The sequence below is a fragment of the Spermophilus citellus genome (assembly GCF_964194105.1).
Source record: "Spermophilus citellus genome assembly, chromosome: 4".
Lineage (NCBI taxonomy): Eukaryota > Metazoa > Chordata > Mammalia > Rodentia > Sciuridae > Spermophilus > Spermophilus citellus.
In genome coordinates, this window is record NC_138185.1 from 181,604,161 (window position 1) to 181,622,374 (window position 18,214).

The 18,214-nt window shown below is 35.0% G+C and overlaps 1 protein-coding gene across 3 annotated transcripts in view; it reads left to right on the forward strand.

Moving 5' to 3' along the window:
- Window positions 1-18,214, forward strand: part of BAZ1A (bromodomain adjacent to zinc finger domain 1A) — a 114,659-nt gene that overhangs the window by 24,487 nt on the left and 71,958 nt on the right. For all 3 annotated transcript variants that reach the window (XM_081290582.1, XM_081290581.1, XM_081290580.1), the window contains one exon: window positions 16,778-16,918. In XM_081290582.1, coding sequence (XP_081146708.1) covers window positions 16,778-16,918 — 141 coding nt within the window. The remainder of the gene's footprint in view (window positions 1-16,777; window positions 16,919-18,214) is intronic.

Below are 18,214 nucleotides of genomic sequence, written 5' to 3' on the forward strand. Positions count from 1 at the left end.
TTGAGTTCAAGGCCAGTCTGGACAGTTTACCAAGATCTGTTTCCAAGTATGTGTGTATTTGTGTAACCTTTTAAAATCTGCTTTTTTTTTTTTCCTATTAAGAGCTTTATGTATATGAGAGAAAATGAAAAGTGTAGATTTCATTTCCCAAATGCCCCTTTCAGAAATAATCACTGTCAAAATTGAATATATAACTTCAAGTTCAATTCTTATATGAACTTTGAAAAAAAATGACAAGCAGCCTTTTCATTTTGTAATGGTAGAGATCTTTTCTCATATTAGAATAGAGATGTGTACCATTTCTAATTGGTTTTGCTTGAAATGGTTTTATTGGTTCCTAAAAACCTTACTTGGAAAATTGCCTTTCTGTGAAGATATTTTAAATTACTCTTTTTGTTCTGCCCCAGGTTAGTTCTCTTGAAAATAATAAACAGCTTTTTTGAGGGAAGGATGGAGTTCTTACAATGTTGCCCAGGCTGGTCTTGAACTCAGTATGCTCAAATGATCCTTCTCTCTTAGTGTCTCTCTCTCCTTTTTTTTTTTTTTTTAATTTTTTTAGTTCTCGGCGGACACAACATCTTTGTTGGTATGTGGTGCTGAGGATCGAACCCGGGCCGCACGCATGCCAGGCGAGCGCGCTATCGCTTGAGCCACATCCCCAGCCCCTCTCCTTTTTTTAATATTTATTTTTTAGTTGGACACACTATCTTTATTTATTTTTATTTGGTGTTGAGGATCGAACCTAGGGCCTCGAACGTACCTGGTGAGTGCTCTGCCGCTGAGCCTCAACCCCAGCTCCCACCTTAGTGGGAGATATTTGAAAGGGGGTTGTGGGGGCTGGGGTTGTGGCTCAGCAGTAGAGTGCTTGCCTAGCACGTGCGAGGCCCTGGGTTCAATCCTCAGTACCATATAAAATAAATAAACAAAATGTGACCAACTATAACTAAAAAATAATGATTAAAAAAAAGATATTGTGTCCATTGATAACTAAAAATATTTTTTTAAAAAAGAATATTTCATGCTATGTAAAAACATGGAAACTCAAATTTAAGTGTTCATTAATAAAGTTTTAGTGGAATACAGCCATGTTTGTTCATGTGTACATCATCTATGGCTACCTTTGTACTAGAAAAACAGAGTGAATAGTTGTGACAAAACCATATAAACCACAAAATCTACAATATTCACTATCAGGATCTTAATTTTTTTTAAAGAAGTATGCTCAGAATTATTCATGACATATTTTTAATTTAAATAAAAATTTTCACCTAGTGCTGAATAAGTAGTTTTTAAATATATACCGTTTTAGTTGTAGATGGACACAACATCTTTATTTTGTTTATTATGTGGTACTGAGGATTGAACCCAGTGCTTCACATTTGCTAGGCTCTATCACTGGGCCACTGCCCTAGCCCTTTTTTTTTTTTTTTTTTTTTGTACTTTTACCATTCTTTCTTTTTATTGAGAATTATATTAGCTGATGTTATTTATTTATCTCTCTCTCTCTCTAACTATTTTTAGTTGTAGATGGACACAATACCCAGTATCTCTCACATGTGCTAGGCAAGCTTTCTACCACAGAGCTACAGCCTCAGCCCTGATGTTCTTTCTCTTAATTTTCCCTTAACTTCTATCTTGGGATGGCCTCTGAATTTATCTAAGAAATAAAAACTGTAATTGAGAACCACAGTTCAAATGAATTTTACTTAAGTGTAAAAAACGATAAGCCTCCAAAAAAGCATGAGAAACTAACAAATTATTCTGAGCAGGCAAAATTTTAGTTTAAGTATCTAAACAGAAAGTTGTTCATTAAAAAATAATCTTGTGCATGTATAAATACATAGCACTGAATCCTACCATTAAGTACAATTACAATGCACCAATAAAAAAATATGTGGGGAGAAAAACCCTGTAGTCTTTTATTGGTCAAGTGGAATAGACAATGACAGGAGGTAGAAAAAGATGTGAGAGAGATCTTACTCAGTCAATCCTCTAATTTCTTAGACCTGAAAATGTGTAATAACCATGTAGATATAAGATTCTCTTTTAATTCGATCAGGGATTTCAGGTCTGAAGTAGCTTTTCAGTCTCCCATCTTTTGTTAGATGATATATTCTCCAGCCATTTTGAACTAAGAACTTTAGAAATACATATCTTCTATTTCACCAACCTTTTAATACTAAATTCTGAGACATAAAATAAAGCAAATAAACATTGGGTTTTCTTTCATACTGGAAAAGATGTGAACCTCAATTTATATTCCTCATTTTTATCATCTTTCTTACCTCAGGATCCCTCTATTAGTGAAAATTAGTCCTGGTGTACATTCAGCTGACTGCACTTGGCATTAGCACAAAGGATCAATAAAGAAATTGCCACAGAAACTAACTACCCCCAACCCCAACATTCAAAAACTTTTTTTTTTTTTAGGCGTAGATGGACACAACGCAATGCCTTTATTTTTATGTGGTGCTGAGGATTTCACCCAGTGCCTCACATGGGTGAGGCAAGCACTTTACCTCTGAGCTGCAACCCTAGCCCATGAAATATTCTTTTTTTATTTTGAACCATTTAAAAATATATAAACAAGCCAGGCGTGATGGCATACACCTGTAATCCTAGTGGCTAAAGCATCAGGATCAAGAGTTCAAAGCCAGCCTTAGCAGAAAACGAGAAGCTAAGCTTCTCGGTGAGACCCTGTCTCTAAATAAAATACAAAATAAGGCTGGAGATGTGGCTTAGTGGTTGAGTGCCCCTGAGTTCAATTCCCACTACCCACTCCTCCGCAAAAAAAAAAATAAAGAAAAAAAATATATAAACATTCTTAGCTAGAAGGTCATACAAAAACAGGTTGATGGACTGGGGCTATAGCTCAGTCGGTAGAGTGCTTACCTTGCATGCATAAGGCCCCGTATTCAATCCTTAGCACCTTCAAAAAAAAAAAAAGTTGTACATACTCCTGGTACAGAGGAAAATCTTGAACAAGAGTTGTTGTAGGATAAAACGCCTGAGATCCCTTTTTTACCCAGAATCTCAAGAGTATGGCATACAAAGGTGGTGTGGTATGGTGAAAAGAGCCTTAAAACAGTGATTGTAATAGTTAGCCTTTGCTGCCCAACAAACTACACTCCAAAATTAGTGCCTGAATCAGTATTCTCATAATTCTATGGTTGCTATAATGCTTTTATGCTTTGTGCTGACCTAGTTGAGCTGAGACTGTTTAGGTCTTACAGTCTAGGATAACTTACTCACAAATCTGGGGCCTTAGACAAGGGTGGCTAGAGTCTACTTTAATGTGACCTCTCATTTTTCAGGAGGCTAGCCCAAACTTGTTCCTAGGGTGGTAGAAATGTTCCCTGGTCCATGTTCTTTAGTGTTCCATATGCTAAAGCAAGTCACATGAGTAAATCCAGGGTAAATGTGGGAAGGGATTAGAGAAGTATGATTCAATTCAACAGTTAGAGCAACCTGCCATAGTGGTTAATATTCATTAAAAGCCTGGTGTAGTACCTGGCATGTAAAGCACTCAGTAAATGTTTAGGTTCCTCCCATACTTAGAGTAAGTGAATATGCCTACTCTGGTGAATTATTTCTAGGCACTCTCTAATTCTCTTATATCATAGTCATTGTTCTTGAGGGTTTCCTATATGTTGTTTTAAGATATAACAACACCAGTAGACTTTTTTCTCCCCAGTCCTGTGGATTGAACCCAAGGTCTCCCATGCTAGTAATATACATATATACATAGTATCCATTACTTCTCTCTCTTGGGGATTGCACCCAGGGGTGCTTAACCACTGAGTCATGTCCCCAGTCCTTTTTGGATTTTATTTAGAGACAGGGTCTCACTGAGTTGCTTAGGGTCTTGCTAAATTGCTGATGTTGGCTTTGAACTCTATCCTCCTGCCTCAGCCTCCCAAACTTCAGCCTCCCAAGCCTCTGGGATTACAGGCATATGCCTCCATGCCTGGCTACTTTCATCTGTTATTGATTTATTTCTCCTATGTGGAATGAATACTCTTGGTTGGAGTTAATATTTTCTTCATGTTTATTGTTAGCATTTTAAACAAATTTTTCCATTTTCAGATAATTATAGGTTCACATGCTGTTGTAAAATAATTTTTTACAATATTATCTTACAGATTTATAGTACAGTGTCACAACAAGGATATTGACATTGATGTTGAGATAATCATGAAACAGAACATTTCTATTACTATAAGACTCTTTTGATCTTTTATAGTGATACCCACTTCTCTCTTGTTCCTATAGCCTCTTGGTTTGGTTTGGTTTTGTTTTCCAATGTTAGGGATTGCCTTTTTAAAATTGTAAATCGTTAAACTTACAATTTATTCTTCAGATTTTCAGTTTTCTGGAACAGATGTGAGACTTGAAATTTGTATTGCCAGTGATAACTTTCACATTTGAAAATCTTACTCAGCTTTTATTTATTTATTTATTTTGGTTCTGCCATATTTATTTGTTTTTTATTTTTAAATATTTATTTATTTTTTGGTTGTAGTTGGACACAATAACTTTTTTAAAATTTATTTTTATGTGGTGCTGAAGATCAAATCCAGGGTCTCGCACATGCTAGGTGAACACCCTACCACTGAGCCACAACTCCAGCCCTCTGTCATATTTATTACAAGACTCTTGAAGTATTTGATCCTTGCTTAAAGGTAGATGATATCCACATTTATTTGAGGGGAGTTGTTATCTTCAGAAATCTTTTTGTATATCACTCTTCTTGAGAAGTTCTCCTTTTTGGGATTTTTCCAGGGTTTCAAGAAACTGTTCAGATATTTCACATAAGATGCTAGACTGGCCTTCTTATGATCTTTGGTTCTGTGTTTGATATCAGATTCAACTTCAGTCTCCTCTTTTTCATTAATGAAAATGACATCCAATTCATGGCAGATGGAGCTTATAGTTGGAATAGTAAGTGGATCAACTGATCCACTTTCTTAAATTGATACACACAGAAATGTGACCTGTTTTAGGATGAACACTAAAAGAGCTCTTCAGTAAGTGATTGATTCTTTTACTAACTTTGATATCCAGCTGTGGGAAATAGTACTGGAGCAAAATCTCCCACTCCAGCCAGGGTTCACATTTTCATTTTTGATATTCTGGTTTGTACTGGCTACTCTCTTCAAATGCTTCCGTTGCTGAAGTGAACTGTGAGACTTTTGGAAGTCTTTTTTGAAGATCTTCATGGAACAAGGAATTAGGAACAAGGGCTAAAATCTTATCCCAACTTTCTATATTTTCAAGAATATCATGATCAACCAAGGCATTTTCTTCAAAGTATTTTAAAATTATGTTTATAGATTCACCCTTGGGTGAATTTTTTCATGTAGGTGGACTTTTTTTAATATCTTAACTGTGCTTTACAAGAAGCAAATACTCAGGGTGTGGTGGGGAGGTTGTGGCTCAGTGGTAGAGCATTTGCCTAGCACATGAGGCACTGGGTTCAATTCTCAGCATCACATTAAGAAATAAAATATCGTGTCCATCTACAATTAAAAGTATTTAGGGCTGGGGCCGTAGCTCAGCGGCAAAGCACTTGCCTAGCATATATGAGGCACTGGGTTCGATCCTCAGCACCACATATAAAAAAAAAAGCGAACAAATAAAATAAAGGCATTCTGTCCATCTACAACTACAAATTTTTTTTTAAAATTTAAAAGTATTTAAAAAAAATCCTCAAATACTCAACTATTCTAGAATGTACTGCAGAGGATAGCTTTCCAACTCATTCAACCCAGACCCAACAATGAACACTTCACCTTCCAGAACATACTCAGAGTTGAGGCTTAAATCCAAAGTCCTCCTTTAATGCTCAGTTGATGATGTGGATGGCTATTGTCATGAGGGTCCAGCACTTTGAACATATGTCTGCAGAAAAAATATGGAATGCTTCACGAATTTGCATGTCATCCTTGCTTAAGGGTCATGCTACTCTGTATCATTCCAATTTTAGTATTTATGCTGCGGAAGCGAGCAACAGTTCTCTAACTTTTAAAATGAATTTAACATAGACAAAATCTGTGTAAAGCAATTAGTGTTTTTTTTTAAAAGAGAGAGAATTTTTTAATATTTATTTTTTAGTTTTTGGCAGACACAACATCTCTGTTTGTATGTGGTGCTGAGGATCGAACCCGGGCCGCATGCATGCCAGGCGAGTGTGCTACTGCTTGAGCCACATCCCCAGCCCAGCAATTAGTGTTTATAAAAGACCTACCATACCTAATTGGAGATTACTTTTTCCTATCACCTGGGATTTGAATTGGATACATATAACAGAAAAACTTTTAATTTTTTAAAATTTTATTTATTCTAATTAGTTATATATGAGAGCAGAATGTACTTCATTTCAAAAACTTTTAATTATATAAGCATAATAGAATTTCTCTCTATATAAAGTAAGTCCAGAAGTCTGTAGTATAGGGCTAACACGACAAGACCAGAGTCAGCAAGAACTCAGACTTTTTCTTTTGTTTATTACAACCATATTGAGGTCCTTGTTTTCTTTCTTTAGGATAGTATAAGATAGAGGAAAGTCAAGAAATCTCTTCCTATCAGCTCTTCATATTAAGACCTGTTTGATTGTTTAGAAATACTCTTTTGTTTTAGATACTTCTTTTTACACATTTATTTATTTTTTATTAAGAATGAAATAAACAGAACTTTCTGGAAGAGTGGAAGTTCACCTTCCAGAATTATATAATCCTTTCTAGAGACATTGATCATTAACATTTTTGTACATATAATTATGATGTTGTCTTATTCATTTAATACACTTAAAACATGCCCACATACATAGTTTAAAAGCAGAATTTACAATTATTCCACTTAAAAATAGTTTTAAATTTTTGGTGGGATCACTTAATAAGAAATCTACCCCCTTAAAAAAATTAAGTATACTATTGTATTGTAAAACCATAGGCAAAATGTGATATAGCAGATCTCTATTACTAGTTCATCTTTGTACTTGTTGAATAGCAACTCCCTGTTCTACTCTCTGCTTCATTGAATTTGAATACTTTAGCTATCTCATTTAAGTGAAGTCATGCAACATTGGTCTGTCAATGACAGGCTTATTTCATCTTACCTAATGTTGTCGAGGCTTATTCACATTGTCACATATAACAGTGTTCCCAGAACAACCCAATCCTTGTATGTGAGAACTATCCTCAAAGTGTCATGAGACCAAAGAAAGAGGAAATTAGATCCAGGATTGCACAGAATGCAATTTATTGGTTCATTTATTGATGGAAGTGTGGCCCGTGGGTGACAGCAAGACCAATTAGATCTCTGCAATTTGAGTTAAACAAAACTGACTATATCCTAGCTGTAGTACACTTGGTTTATCTTAATATCAAAGAGTTAGGCACAATCTTGGAGCTGAGGTCTGGTTGTAAAGCTCCACCTACCACACTAATGGTTTTGTCTATTTATAATTTGCTAGGAAACTATGCAGGAAAAACTAGGTAAGATTACTCTGGGGTAATTGTGGTGGTTAAAATCTAAGATGGCTGTAATCATGTCTAGTTTAATCTATACAGACAGTATTTTCTTCTTATTTATAGCTGAATATTTCATTATACATAGGCACCACATTTATCTATTCATCCATTAATGAACACTTGGATTGCTTCCACCTTTTGGCTATTATGAATTATTATGAATAAGTGTTTTAGATACTTACTACTAAAAATATGGTAGCTTTTCATACTTAATGTTTTGTTATCTTTAATATTTATTCATGGATCCTGTATCCATACAGCAAGGTTATCATATCTTGCATGTTTACATCAGACTGTTAGGCCGACATAAAACTGAGCTTACAAACACTTGATTAATTAATTTGAATATACTAGTTGGGATTTTAGAATTTTTGGTAAGTTTTAATTAATTGGTTGATGTTTCATCCATACTAATCAATATGGATTTTTAAAGATAATTTTGAAGCCCAAGGAGTTTAAACAGAATGCTAATAATATCCAGATGCTGAGAACTAATTAGAAATATGTGGGGTTTAATTCCATTTACTTTGCATTTAGAATTTTCTTGATGAATATTTTTATTTGTACTGTGTATCTTTTAATAATGTGTTTTTGTCTTCATAAAGAATCTGATGATTCTTGTTACAATATTCAGACTCATAATGGGTCAAATGTCTATTGGAGAAATAAATTCCTCATGGATTTAATTATAGTAGTATTAATAAGTCTATAAAGAACCTTAGAACAATTCAAAGTGAAATATTCTTTGGGATACCCTGATTAATTAATCTAAAAAGTGAAGAATTATAAACGAAGCAGTCTTTTCTTGACCTCTTCTTCCCAATGACAAGTAATCAACATAATTTATAGTCTTTTTGTGTGAGATAGGAGACTTCGTTGAGTGGTCTGGTTTCTTCCACTTAAAATAGGTATTACAAAACTTTTTTTTTTTTAGCTCAACTTCAAATTTACTTTGTTTCTGCATTTAAAGTTTAATTATCTAAGTGTGCAGTGTTTATCTAAATGTATTTTAAGTTGTAGATGTCACAGTATATTTGTTTTATTTATTTTTTTTTATGTAGTGCTGAGGATCAAACCCAGTGCCTCACAGGTGCTAGGCAAGTGTTCTACCACTGAGCTACAACCCCAGCCCAGTGCAGTGTTTTTTAATTAATGTTATTTCTATATTGCAAGAAAATAAAAGGTTAATGAGGCAGCACAGAGCGGGTAGGAGTGCCATAGGTTTAGCTATCCATTTTTTTTTAAATATTTATTTTTTAGTTTTCGGCGGACACAACATCTTTGTTTGTATGTGGCGCCGAGGATCAAACCCGGGCCGCACGCATGCCAGGCGAGCGAGCTACCGCTTGAGCCATATCCCCAGCTCTAGCTATCCATTTTTAAAGATCCAAATGTGGTGGGAAGTCGCTTATCTCAAGTAGATCTTCCCAGGCTTCTTCTGGTCTTTCTCCTTAACTTCTATCCCAAATGCCTTGTAAAAATTCTGCATGTGTCTCAGTTCTAGAATGTGTTATGATTTGTTTTTTTTTTTTTTTTTTTTTAAAGAGAGAGTGAGAGACAGAGAGAGAGAAAGAGAGAGAGAATTTTTTAAATCTTTATTTTTTAGTTTTCGGCGGGCACAACATCTTTGTTTGTATGTGGTGCTGAGGATCGAACCCGGGCCGCACGCATGCCAGGCGAGCGCGCTACCGCTTGAGCCACATCCCCAGCCCATTGCTTTTGTTTTAAAAAGAGATTTATTTATTTATTTATTTATTTATTTTAGTTGTAGTTGAGCACAGTACCTTTATTTTATTTATTTATTTCTATGTGGTGCTGAGGATTGAACCCAATGCCTTGCATGTGGTTGGTGAGTGCTCTACTGCTAAGCCACAACCCCAGCCACAGAGTTTTTATGTTGAGATGTAAATTAGACAATGAGTATTGAAAACATCTTTTTAGTGGAAAGATGTATATACCATTCCAGAACATTCTTTAAAAGGCTGCTTCTATGTCTAATTGTCACTGTTACAGATTTATGGCTTAATTTATGTCAATAAATTACAGACTTTTAAAAAGATAGAATATATAATTACCTTACAGGTTTTGATCTGACTTCCTATAGTTTTTCCTCTTTAGAAATGCTGGTTTATTTCTACTAGCCAGTGGTGAAAGTCAGACTACAGGTTTTTTTTTTTTCTTTTCAGTTGTAAATGGACACAATATCTTTAATCTATTTTTTTTTTTTTTTTTAATGTGGTGCCATGGACCCAACCCAGTGCCTCATATGCATACTAGGCAAGCGCTCTACCACTGAGCCATAACCCCGGCCCTAGCCTATAGTTTTTTAGAAAACATTTCCATTTGCTACAAATGTAGGTTTGGTAAGTGGTTTTCTCAAACTTTATTGTTAGAACAACAGCAACTAAAAGTTTCTTTCTTATTGTAGTAAACAAAAATTTTACCAATTAAATCATTTTTTTAAAAAAATTCTTTAAATTTTAATTTATTATATATGACAACAGAATGCATTACAATTCACATTATACAAATAGAGCACAATTCTTCATATCTCTGGTTGTACACAAAGTAGAGTCACGTCCTTCACATCAATTTAATCATTATTAAGTGTGCTGTTCAGTGACATTCAGTGTTGTGTAACCATCGCCAGTATTTCATCATCCCAAACAGAAACTCTGTACCCATTAAGCAATAACTCCTCATTCTCCCCTTCCCCCAACCCCCTTATGAGTTTGCCTATTCTAGATACTTCACATAAGTGAAATCATATAATTGTTCTTTTGTGGCACTATTATCTAATAAAAATCTACTAGCTTCCCAAAATTAATTAGCTCTAAATAATATTGTTTGTTTTTCTGGAATTTTATGATTCTGTTTATTTTGGCAGTAACAAAAATTCATCTTAGAAAAAGAAGGGAATTATCAGTTTTTTGAATTGATGAAAAGATTAAACAGCTAAGTCTGAAATGGGCAAAATGCAGCTAAGACTAATGAAAAACAGGAATAAGAGAACCCTTTGCATCTCCCCTTTCTTCCTTCTTATAGGCTTTATCTTCTGCTGTACCGTGGCCCTCTTATGGCAGGAAACATGGCTGTCACTAGTATCAGAATTTTATCTTATAGATTCCATGAGAGGGACTGATTTTCACTTTCTAGATTCTAAGTTTTAAAATCTTGGAAAAGATGTATTAACTCAACAAAAAGCTTCTTGCACTCTATCACCTAATTCTGTCCACCCTTTTAATTCTGCCCAGCACTACTAATAGCCATGTGGAAGAGGTAGGGTATGGTAAAACAAAGTTCCTAGAAGAACAGAGTTAGCAAATGGACAGGCAGTCTTGTGGATGCCCATGATATATTAAAACTTATTTGTAGTATGAGATGACCAAATGAATGATATAGTGAGCAAAGTCTCTAATCTTGGACTATTTTTTATGGTATTGAGCACATTAGGTATTTATGTGATTAGGATATTCTTAGTTAATAAAACCTCCTCTAAGATTGCTAATTATAGAAGTGTCATAGATGTAATTCCAGAGGGCTCTCTCTTTTTAAAAATTTTACTTCTAACTATGTCTTGCTTTTGTCTCATTTTAAGAACATTTTCACCATCTGCAAAAGAAATCTGTGCCTATGAGCACATACTATATATTGCCCTTTAAGTTCTCTTCCCCAAGTTCCTGGCATCCACTCATCTACTTTCTCTCTGGATGTATCTGTTCATGTAAATGAAATCCTACAATATATGGTCTTTTGTGTTTGGCCCTTTTCATTTAACATAAGATTTCAAGGTTCAGCAACAGAATGGAATAGACAATATGATTGATGTATGTACATTCCATGTATGTATTATATGTCAAAATACATTCTGCCGTCATGTATGACTAAAAAAAATAAAAATAAATCGTATAGTTTAAAAAAAATAAAATTAAAAAAACAGATTTCAAGGTTCATCCATTCTGTAGTATGTATTATTATTTCATTCCTTTTTTATTTTTGGCTAAGTAATATTCCATTGTATGGATATATACCACATTTTAATTATTTATCAATTGAAGAACATTTGTATTTCTACTTTTTGGTTATTAGGAATAATGCTGCTACATTCATATACAAATGTTTGTGTGGATATATGTTTTATATGTATTAGATGTATACTTAAGTGTGGAACTGCTAGGTCATATGGTAATTTTGTTTAACCGTATGAGAAATTGCCATGCTTCTTCAAAACAAACTTATAATTGTGACTCTTAGAGATGAAATAGATTTTTTTTTAAATGACTAAATTATTAGAAGTTAGGAGGGAGTCAGTTATATAGAGCTGAGATGAAAATACCCAGGGAAAGTATGTAACTATTGAGAAATATGCAATACACTTTTGGTAGTAAGAAATAAGAACCAGTCAAAAGCTGGGTGTGGTGGTACATGCCTGTAATCCCAGTGATTCAGGAGCCTGAAGCTAACCTCACAAGTTCAAGGCTAACCTTAGCAACTTAGTGAGATACTGCCTCAAAATAAAATATTTTTAAAAGAGCTGGGGATGTGGCTCAGTGGTTACGCGCCCCTGGGTTCAATTCCCAGTACTTAAAAAAGAAAAAGAACCTGGCAAAGAGGGAAAAGGTATGGAGGTAGATATGTAGGGAAGGTTTAGGACATTTTTAGAAAAAAAAGGAATAACAATGGTTTACGGAAGATAGAACTGAGACAAGACTGTTAGCTTTGTTGACCAAAAGATCAGGGACTTTACCAATCAAAAAATAATAAAGGAGCAAAAGGAGGATTGGGAGAGGGGGGGAGGGGAGGGAGAGAGAGAGGGAGGGAGGGAGGATGAGAATAGGAAGAGAGAGGAAAGAGGATATTGGGGGGACTGAAGTCAAATTCCTTGTGTATATGTTTTTGTCAAAATGAACCCTATGTATAATTATAATGCTCTTTGATGGGACTGGTTCTTTTGTAAGATGACCAAAATTGTGAGGGTTTTCAGAGGGTAGGGAAGTGGAGGGACCATATAAACTACATATTCAAACCACCTGCCAGTAAATGGAAGAAGAGGAAGATATTTAGTATATGAAAAGTTTTGTTGTTGTTGTTGTTGTTGTTGTTGTTTTGGTTTTGGTGGTACTGGGCATTGAACTCAGGCACTGTACCACTCAGGGTCTCACTAAGTTGCTGAGGCTGGCCTCAAGCTTGTAATCCTCCTGTCTCAGCCTTCAGAGTCACTGGGCTTACAGGTATGCCCCACCACAACTGGCCAAAAGTATTTTTAAGACTTGTGAAGACATGTGAGGAAGCTCTGGGAAAGGAGACACAGCACTAAAGAACATATTATATATTGATAGGAAGAAGCTATAAATTTATTTTTTTTAGCCAAGGAAATGGTCTTTAATAGAAGCAAAATATATACAGAACAGGTACAGATGTAGGTTTTCTTTGCTTGGCTTTCTCCTTGCTGTTTTGACAATCAGTGTATTTCTACACAAGGGGATATTTATTCAGATTCTCCTCTTTGTTCTTGCAGTCATCTTTGGCTTCAGCAATGTCAGGTTCCAATTAGTATTAGAGAATTGGAATCTCTAGAAAGCTGGAGAATGAATATAAGTTTTCCAAGGTATTGAATACTATGTGGCTAGCAGAGTAAGGATAAACATACACGGAGATGAAACAAGAAGGGTGGTATAGGATGAAGAAGAGCCCTTTGACATAGTAATATGGAGAGTTATGATAAATATGGACATTTTGGTATTGAAAAGAAGAAAAGTCAAAGATCCTAAGTCAAGATCTTTTCTCTGTTTTTTTAACATTAAAGATCTGGGGGCAGGACAGGGATTTGAGAAAGAAGAAAGTTTCAGAAATCTCTTTGAGAACCAACAAAAATGATACTATAATAATAGAATCCTAACCTTGAATTCACAATGGACTTGTGGTTTCGAGGCAGGAAATAAAGAAGTTGGAATAAGAGGGAGTGTGGAGAAAGCAGGTGCCTTTTTTTCTTGCACTGAAAATTGGCACAGTAGAAATGGGATTCAGGAATATTTTAGATGTAGTGAATGAGTCTGAAGTTGCAGTCCATAAAATCTAGATGGAATGTACAGAGTAAAAGAAGCCAGGATAGGTTTTGCAGTACAGTTCAGTGGTAGAACTTGTTCTTAGAATATATGAGGCCCTGGGTCAAATCCCCAGAAATCCCCAGCACCAAAAGCAACAACAACAACAAAAAAAAAAAAGAAGAAGAAGAAACCAGAATAGGGACCATAGAGTTAGTGAACAGGAAACCTTCCAGAAATCAAAAAACATTTCAAGGGGCTGGGGTTGTGGCTCAGTGGTAGAGTACTTGCCTAGCACGTAAAAATAAAAAAATAAATAAATAAAATAAAGGTATTGTGTCCAACTACAACTAAAATATATTTTAAAAAACATTTCAAGATTTTTGGTAAGTATAATAAGGAAATGGTCAGGAAAATTTTGAAATTAAAATGTTAAATACTGCGCTGGGGCTGTAGCTCAGTGGTAGAGCGCTTGCCTCGCACGCGTGAGGCCCTGGGTTCCATCCTCAGCACCACATAAATGAAGGAAGGAAGGAGGGAGGGAGAGAGGAAGAGAAAGAAGGAAAGAAGAAAGGAGGGAAGGAAGGAGATATTGTGTCCATCTATAACTAATTATTTATATATATATAAATTATATATATATATTAATTATATATATATAATTAGATGCTTTGAAAAATGATAAGGCCAATCTGTATAATGAGAGATTGTGCCAACATTTTATTTTCTAAACAGTTAACTTTAATTAAGAATATAATTTTTAGGGGCAGGGGTTGTGGCTCAGGTGAAGTGCTCACCTAGTATGTGCAAGGCCCTGGGTTTGATCCTCAGCACCACATAGAAATAGATAAATGAAGGTATTGTGTCCAACTACAATTAAAAACTAAAAAATTTTTTTAAAGGAATATAATTTCTAGCCTTGCATGCACAAATCCCTGGGTTCAATCCCCAGCACACCCCCCCCCACACACACACACAAAAAAAGTATGTATATAAAATTTCTAGCCGGGCACAAGGGCAAACACCTGTAATCCCAGCAGCTTGGGGGGGCTGAGGCAGGAGGATGGCAAGTTCAAAGACAGCCTCAACAATAGCAAGGTGCTAAGCAACTCAGTGAGACCTTGTGTCTAAATAAAATACAAAATAGGGCTGGGGATGTGGCTCAGGATTGAGTGCCACTGGGTTCAATCCCCAGTATCCAAAATAATAATAATAATTTCTAAGAGAGACAGACAATAATAGTTGAAAACTTAAAATACCCAACTCTCAATAGTGGATAGAATAATCAGAAGATAAGGAAATAGAGGACTTGAGCAATATAATAAACCAACTAGACCTAATAGATATAAATCAGAACACTGAAACCAACAATAATGTACATTCTTCTTAAGTGCACATGGGACCTTCTCTAGGGGAGACAATATACTGGGCCACCAATTTGGTCTCGTTGGATTCCTTCCTACCCCTTTGATACTGGGATTTAATCCAGGGCACTTTACCATTACTCTACGTTCCCAACCTTTTTGGGTTTTTTTTTTTTTTTTTTTTTTGGTATGAGACACCATCTCAGTAAGTTTGTTTAGAGCTTTGCTAAATTATCTCAGCCTCCTTAGCTGCTGGGATTATAGGAGTGTGCCACCGCACCCGGCCCTCATTGGATTCTAAAAGATAGATACTTTCATTAATCAAGATTCTTGAGAGAGAAAGAAAGAGAGAAGCAATAGTAAATATATGGGAGAGGAGAGACATGTGAAGGAAATTTATTAGAATTGGCTTATGCAGTTATGGAAACCAATAAATCCCACAACAGGCCATCTTCATGGCTGGAGAACCAGAGAGGCCAGTAGCATGGCTCAGTCCAAGTCTGAAAAGGCCTTAGGACCAGGGAATGGATGGTCAACTCTCAGTCCGGGGGTAAAATCCTGAAATTTAGAATCAGTGGTTGCTAATTAAGGACTGATCATCTTCATTTAGTCCATAGACTCACCCCAAAATAATGTTTTACCAGCTATCCAGGTTTCCTCTGATCCAGTGAAGTTGATGCCTAAGATTAATGGTCACATTATCATACAAAGTATTTTCCCTGACCACAACAAGAGAACTGGAAAATTCACAAATTTGTGGAAATTTAAATAACCCACTCTTTTCTTTTTAATTTTTTTTCAGTTGTTGATAGTCTTTATTTTGTCCTGAGAATTGAAACCAGTGCCTCACACATACTAGGCAAGTGCTGTATACCACTGAACTACAATCCCAGCCCCAAATAACACACTCGTAAATAACCATTGGATTAAAAATAAATCACAAAGGAATTATAAAAATAACAGTATACCCAAACTTAACCAGACACAGCAAAAGAAGAAAGGGAGATTTTATGGTTATAAATGGGTGTATTAAAAAATAAGAAAGATCTTGGGACTAGAGTTGTGGCTCAGTGGTAGAGCTCTCACCTGGCATGTGTGAGGTACTTGGTTCAATCTTTAGCACCACATAAAAATAAATAAATAAAATAAAGGTATTGTATCCATCTAACTGTAAAAATCAATAGCCTAACTTGATAAATTAAAGCTGGGCATAGAGACACATATCTATAATCCCACTAACTCAGGAAGCTAAGTAAGGAGATCACAAGTTCAAAGTCAGCCCCAGAAACTTAGTGAGGTCCTAAGCAACTTAGGGAGACCCTGTCTCAAATAAAAATTTTTAAAAAGGGATCGGGATGTAGCTCAGTTGTTAAGTGCCCCTAGGTTCAACCCCTGGTTTCCCTTCCCCACCAAAGAAAAAAGAAACTAAAACAAACTAAAATTCAGATCTAGCAGAAGGAAGGAAATATAAAGAATATAATTGCTAAAGATTTTCATAAATTGAACCATAGTTTTGTATTGTTTGAATTGTATCTAATCTTTACTTAAATTGGATATTACAGATTTTCTTCTTAAATAAATTGTTTATTTAGTCAGCTATATTCTTTCTATAAAACTGATCCTTTTGTTGATAAGAAGCATGATTATTGGATTTTTAAGCTGATATAAGGAATGTGCCTCCCTCAAACCTTGTTATGATGTAGGCAGTTAATCTTGTTACAGTGCAATGATCTATCTGTGGATAAATAAGTAAATAAAAACTTCATTTGTTCAAAACAGATTGTTGTGAAATGTTTGGTTGTAAAGTATCAAGTGATTTGCATTCATTTTGTTTCAGGTTACAGTGTAGGATTTTGGAAGTCCTCCCTCCATATCATAATGGTTATGCTAATGGACATGTTAGCAGTACAGATGGAGAAACTATTATCATCAGTGACAGTGATGATTCAGAAACACAAAGCGGTTCTTTCCAAAATGGGTAAGTGATTTTTAAATTATTTATCAGACTGAATAATGACATTCCATTGAAACAGTTGTTCCTTTATCCCTTACTTTCCTTTTTAATCATACTATGGTATACTACCCATCTAAACAGTCTGTTTGAACAAAAGATGTTAGGTTAATTTTGAAAAAGGTAAATTAACCTTTTTCAAAATTAACCTATCTAGTTAATGCTAATAAACTGCTTAAGAGCAATTTTAGTAAATCTCATTAAATGGTATTTATATATTTCCCTTTTTGTTTACTTGGAAGAATTCATTCTATAATTATTAAGACTTAATTTATGGAGAATATGGTAAAGAATCGAGAACTTCTGTAACCACCTATAACTGAGTCAAATAATGGTCTGTGTCAGCTGAGTACTGTTGGCAAAAATCACACAAACATGTAGATATGATGTAATTTGCGGGGAGGAGGGTCTGTGCTGGGGATCACACCTACTAGATTTATCATGCTAGGCAAGTGCTCTGCCACTGAGCTATACCTCCAGCCCTGATATGTTGTAATTTAAAATCTTAAGTCAGTCATTTTATGTATTTTAGTTTAACAGTTTCTTCTGTCCTCTATTTCAGCTATTCTAAATCTTAATTCCTCCATTCTGTTCCCTTTCAAGCATCTCAAACTTTAATGCTTTCTCCTGTCTATGTCTTTTCTTCCCTATTTTTATTGGTTAGTGCCATAATATTCAAATAAAAAACTTGAGGCCACATTTCACTACTTTGCTTTTTAAATAACAGTGCCTGCCAAATTCACTCTTAGAATCTTGTAGTTCAAGTTTTGGTTTTGTCTGGTGTGAACTATTGTAGGTAGCTATAACTAGCATCTCACAATTGATTATAACCAGGCACTGTGCTAAGTGCTTTTTGTATGCATTTTTGTTAGACTTGGAAGAATATTGTTATTTAACAAGGAAGAACCTGAGACTTAGAAAGGTTAATCATGGTATTACTGAAAGAATAGACAATGATAAAGAATAGAGAGCCCAGAAATAGACTCATGTAAATAATATAGTTAACTGATCTTTGACAAAGGAGCAAAGGCAGTATAATGTAGTAGAGATAGTCTTTTCAATAAATGGTGCTGGAGAAACTGGACATCCTCTTACAAAAGATTAAATCTAGGTAAAGAGCCTATACTGTTCACAAAAATTAAATCAAATGGATTATAGACCTAAATGTAAAACACAAGACTATAAAACCCCTAGGAGATAACATATAGGAGAAAACCTAAGTGACCTTGGTTGTGGTGATGACTCTCTAGATACAACACAAAA